Below are 6,000 nucleotides of genomic sequence, written 5' to 3'. Positions count from 1 at the left end.
AATGAGACTAAGACACATTTAGCGGCAAAGTTAGCGCTCTTGCCTCACAGCTCTAGGACCTGGGTTTGAACTTGACCTTGGGTGTCTGTCTGTGTGGAGTTTGCATGATCTCCCTTTCTGTGTGGGTTTCTGCTGGGTGCCCTGGTTTCCTCCCACCATTCAAAGATGTGCTGGTTAGGTGGATTGGCTATGATAAATTGCCCTTTAGTGTGTGTGTGTGAGTTTGTGTCCTGTGATGGACTGGCATCCCATCCTGGGTGTACCCCACCTAGTGCCCATTGCCTGTCGGGTTAGGCTCGGACTCCCGGCGATCCTGAATTGGATGAAGCAGTTCTGGAAAAATGAATGAGACTAAGACACCTGAGTTAGGTAGATAGTGTTTTTCTAACAGGACAGGCAAGCTGCACTTATTCATATGTTTTCCATCACAGTCAAGTAATATGCAAAAAGGGTAGATATTTATATAAAACATACAAATATTATTGGGAGCAATTCAAAGGAAAACATTTGTTTTGTGGAAAATTTGTAATTAAAATTAAGTATAGGGCAAAAGTTAAAATATCAAGTTAAAATATCCATCAAAAATGAAAATAATTGTTTTCAACGTTCCATATGCTGCTGTTTACTGTATCATTGGCATTCCATGTGGTGGTGAGTATTTTACAATTAAATATCTCAAAGTGTTTTAAATTAATAACATATGAGATGTGAGAAAACACTGATCAAATAATCCTCATTAAGAAGATATTTCATAATTATACTGTAGAGTTCAGGTTGACATTATTAAAAGTAAATAGCCCCGTGATGTTATAGTTCAATTTAAATTAAAAAGATAGACCTATCAGTAATCTTGAAAAAGGAAGACCTAAACCAAGTGAAATATTCTATTTGTTCTGATCAAGGAACATAATCATACTTTTAAATGAAACTCTCTTTCCCATTATGTAGCAAAGACCATACTGAAATAATAAAAAAAAATCTGATCTAATATAGACAGATTTGTATGTTGCATAATCATTCAGCTGTGCAACTGCTCCACAGAAATGCTGGTGGTTATTTTGACTGAAATGAATATGTTTTTTCAGTATCAAAACCATTTTCATGTTTTGATTTATAAAATCAAACTTTAGCATACTACCATAACAATACTACATTAGAATTTGTGGCTGTGCCATCATTTGCTGGCTGTTTGTTTTTATGTTAAGACACTGGGAACACAGGCTTACACCTGTGACGACCTAAAAGGCACATTTTCACTATCCATTGGGTCATCAGGGAAAGAAAGCTGGCTACTGTCATAAATCCTAGCTGTCACCTTGGATCACTTTCATATAACTTTTTGCAGCTGATCATTGAGCAGTCTTGGTGAAGGCCCAGTGCCATGAATCGAACCCATTGTCTCAACCAGGAGAAAGGGCACACTGTGGTCAGACACAAGAAGGGGAAATAATTGATAAAAAGAGGGTAAAATAAGAAATTCCCCATTATGTTCGTTGACTTAGAATAAAAACTAAAATATAAATTAAATCAACATTTGAAAAAGATACAACGTACCATGGTTAGAATTGGATATAATATGAATTATGTGCACAAGAAGAATTTCAAAGAGAATCTTCCAAAACCAAGTGTGTTCTGATAAAATGTTATTCAATTTAATATTTTAATTTACATTTCTGTCTATGTACAATGTACTGAACATTTGAAAACACACAAGTTAACACAATAAAACACTGTTGAATGCTAAAGGAGCACAGAGATGGTTTGTGAATACACTCTGTTGTCAAAAGCAAGGCACTGCCCCTTTAACAGCTAGGGTTCCTGAATTCAGCCTGCAGAGTTACTCTGAGCAACTGGCAATTGTCGCAATAAATACAGGCAAAGCCATTACAATAACATGCATATAATCTTTATACAAATAAAGACATTATGCAACAAAAGTATTTCTGTATTAGAATATGGCATCAACAGTATAAACATCATACAAAAACTTTTACGAACACGGAATGTTTAATGCAGCTGACTGCATCCCTTCTAGCACCTACATTCTTACAACTACAGTATTCAGTAAGACCTGCTGGGTTTGTAAAACAGTCTGGTGGATTAACCAATTCTGACTCAGAAGATCTTGCCTTTGCTGTACTTCAATATCTTTACGTCCAAGCTCTGTGATCATCCTTAAAACACTGCATAAAGTTTTTTTAAAAATTAAAATGTGTTTTTTTTCTATATATTTTTCTCTTTCTAAGCAACGTGTAAGTGCTCTTCTGGTTCACAAAGTGTCCCCGCGTCATATGTATATTTATCAGTACAAATATCACTATAATTCAAGTTCAGGTAACTTTGTCAGTAAAGTTAGTGCCAACAATTCCTGTATTTCATCAAATTCTTTTAGTATTACAATAAATTAGAGTTTGAAAAAACAAAACCAACAAAAAAATCTTGAAATTGTAGCACTTTCAAAAAATTGCACTTGAACGTTTGAGCCAACAGCCTTTTATCGTTGCATTCTAAAATCAGAATTTTTCATCAAAGATGCCTTCTTGCACCACCACTTGCTGTACATATGACACATCAGGAGCTATACTAAAGGCATCAATCACAACAAAAAGCGTACTACCTTTGTAACAACTTTGTTGTTGACATTTTTAAAAAGTTTCCTATCACCCAAGAACGTCGGGACGACATGTTACAGACTGAAAATAGTCAGATAATCATTTCTACCATGACAGGTTTCGTTCCCAAGGTGCCACGTTAGCATTCCCAAAAGCAGCAAGCAGATAGTTTTTTTTTAAGTATAGGATCCTGCAGAGTGAAGCGCCAGGAAAAGTCCTTGGACGTGGGCAGTTCGGGCTGCTTTCTAGGGGAGAGAAGCCACAGCACCAGCTGTTGTTTTTGTCACAATCCACTTGGCTACTGAAGTGTGCACTAGCCAAGAAGAAAGAGGTAAGACGTCTCAGAAAGGCAGTGTGTCCAGAAATAGCTTGTCGATAATGGCTGGGGGCGGCACCAGGTCCTCTAGTTTTAGGTAGAAGATGCGCTGGAGCCCCTGTGTACAGAGAGCACGCAACTGAGGTATGACGCCCAGCACCTTGGACAATGGCTGCCCTTTGTTTTCCCCAGTACTGCTGAATGACATGTGTTCCTTCAGGCAGCTGACGATTCGTGATTGCAACTCTTCCACTCTCTTTGGTTCTTTTAACCCATGGCGATCTGCAAAGACATGATAAGCAATATTAACAATCTACTCTAATATTGGATACATAAAAAAAACAATACATTTCTTTGCTTTTTACTGACCCATCAATGCACTTTTCAAACATGGCCAGCCTAATTATAAAATTTTACTGATGCAATGGGTTAGCTCATTGTCATTTTATCTTTGGAATCTTGATTTACATTCCAGTTCAAGCTCATGGGATGAAAGTTTCCCCTCATAGGCAGCTGTGAAGCTGTATTTGGCTAGTAGTTGACACCAAGCTAGGTGGGAAGGTAAGCTGTGGGGAGGACACAGTGAGGCTGAAAAGCAATATAGACAGGTTAAGTGAGTGAGCAACAAGATGGCAGATGGAGTATAATGTAGGGAAGTGTGAAGTTATTCATTTTGGCCATAAGAATAGAAAAGCAGATCATTATTTAAAAGGTGAAACTTGTAAGAGTTGATGTTCAAAGAGACTTGTGTGTGCTTGTACAAGGAATGCATTAGTATGCAGGTGCAGCAAGCGATTAGGAAGGCAAATGGCAAGTTGGCCTTTATTGCAAGGGGATTGGAGTGCAAGAATAAAGAAGCCTTGCTACAGTTGTACAGAGTTTTGGTGAGACTGCATCTGGAATATTGTGTACAGTCTTGGTCTCCACATTTAAGAAAGGATATACTTGCATTGAGGTGGTACACAAAGGTTCACTAAATTGGTCCCTGGGATGAGGGGGTTGTCCTATGATGAGAGGCTAAGTAAATTGGGCTTATATTCTCTGGAGTTTAGAAGAATGTGAGGTGATCTCATTGAAATGTACAAAACTCTGAGGGGGTTTGATAGGGTAGACGCTGAGAGATTGTTTTTGCTGGTTGGGCTAAAACACAGGGGCACAGTCTCAGGATAAAGAGCCAATCATTTAGGACTGAGATGAGGAGAAATTTCTTCATTCACACATTTGTGAATCTTTGGAATTCTCTACCCTAGAGGGTTCTGGATGTTCCATTGTTGAATACCTTTAGGGCTGGATAGACAGCTTTTTGGTCTCTCAAAGAATTAAGGGATATGGGGAGTGGGTGGGAAAATGGAGTTGAAGCACAAGATCAGCTATGATCGTATTGAATGACGGAGCAGGCACAATGGGATATATGGTCTACTCTTGCTCCTATTTCTTATGTTCTTATCTTCAGTCTCACTCAAAGAACTCATAAAAAATGATTAGTCTGGGATAGCTGGTGCTATTCTGGAGACTAATGCACACATTGGAGCAGAGTAAAGGGACTTTATTCTGAATGGGCCTCTGATGATACCTTATCTAGGAACATTTGATACCAATGCTGGGTGTCCAGGGTGCAAAGTTGTTCACTTCCTAATCTACATGAGCACAAAGGTTCACCACATAAACATTAAAAATCCCACATAGGGTGAGTACTTCATGCCAACAACTTTACATCTGTTATCATCCTTTTTGGTCCCACTTTAGCCTTCACTTTTCTTGTGGTAAAATATGTCAACATTTCTCATTCAGATTTTTTCCCCCATTTCAACTCTGTGTAATTGCAGGTTCTGGTCACTGGGTGCCACTGTACTTCTGAATTCGGCATCCACTCTTCACCATCTTGTTTTTCTTTTATGCAAAGTGGGGTCATATAGATAATTATGTTTTTGCTGCCCTAGTTGATTAGAGTTATAAACCTAAAAATTAGTTCTTGCTTTAAAGCTTCTGGCAGCTTAGGAAATGGGGGTGGGGCTAGTGGTGTGGTGGCAATGCTGACAGGGATGGTATGAGGCAGAAGCAATGGTAGGGAGGGAGGCAATGCGGGGTGGGGGGGTAGAAATGCAATGCAGAAACAATAGGGAATGGAGGATGGAAGGAGAGTGGAGGTTAGAACATCTCAGGGTAACAACAAGGGTTGCAGCATGGGAAGCAGGAATGGGCCAAGTTAGTCAGAATTCCACCATCTTCACACTGCTCCCCAGTACCACTGGAAAATACAGCCTGTTTCCTTCAGTAATTCCACCCCCGCCTCATCACACCATCCAACACTGCACACAAAAGGAAAGAGAAAAATTGGCAGAAGGTAACACAGACAACAGAAAACACTGAGAAGAGGAGACAGAGAGAAAGCTGAACTGAAAGTCACAAAGAGCCAGAGGGCAAGACTGAGACACAAGAAGAAGCGTGAGAAGATATTAAATGAGGGTGCAATTTCCTATAAGCATTGCCACAGGAAATCCATTAGTAACAACTTAAAAAGCACTAAATTACAAAATCTTGGACTAAAATTTTAGTGTTGGATGGAATTAAAAGAATAAAAGTCCATCTTTAGAAATTTTTTAAATCCAAAATTTTATTAAAAGAAAATTTAGGACTGAGCTTTATGATGGTAACTTGGGGTTTGCAATTGAAAACAAGCAACCCTTTATCAAAGCAGAACAATCAAGTTTTCTTTCCCTTCCTGCTGAGTTCTATAGAATTTTTTTTGTTGAGAAAATTCAGGAAGATTTAGGAAAGGGTAAATTCAAAAGCAGTAAGGGAAATATCAAGGGCATAGAGGAGACTAACTATTTGGGTAAAAATAAGTAAAGCGAATCAGGAAGAGAGACAGGAATCTTAAAGACAATAAGAAAATTCACGACTAAGGTGATATCAGGGAAAAATTGAAAAAAGTTAAAACGAAAGGCATTATCTCTGATTGTGCAGAACATTGCAACAAAATAGATGAATTAATACCACAGATAGAAATAAATTATGTTTGATCTAATAGATATTACAGACACGCAATGCAGGATGATCAAGGTTGGGAAC

The 6,000-nt window shown here is 38.4% G+C and overlaps 1 protein-coding gene across 3 annotated transcripts in view; it reads right to left on the bottom strand.

The window, feature by feature from the left end:
* Positions 1-1,630: 1,630 nt before the first annotated feature.
* nr4a3 (nuclear receptor subfamily 4, group A, member 3) overlaps positions 1,631-6,000 on the bottom strand; it is a 32,331-nt gene continuing 27,961 nt past the window's right edge. For all 3 annotated transcript variants that reach the window (XM_078538712.1, XM_078538715.1, XM_078538714.1), the window contains exon 8: positions 1,631-3,210. In XM_078538712.1, the coding sequence (XP_078394838.1) occupies positions 2,954-3,210 (257 nt within the window). In that variant the 3' untranslated portion in view covers positions 1,631-2,953. The remainder of the gene's footprint in view (positions 3,211-6,000) is intronic.

The sequence above is a fragment of the Cetorhinus maximus genome, chromosome 3, assembly GCF_964194155.1.
Source record: "Cetorhinus maximus chromosome 3, sCetMax3.hap1.1, whole genome shotgun sequence".
Taxonomy (NCBI): Eukaryota; Metazoa; Chordata; class Chondrichthyes; order Lamniformes; family Cetorhinidae; genus Cetorhinus; species Cetorhinus maximus.
The sequence above is the reverse complement of the archived record's forward strand: the minus strand, read 5'-3'. Positions and strand labels throughout refer to the sequence as shown.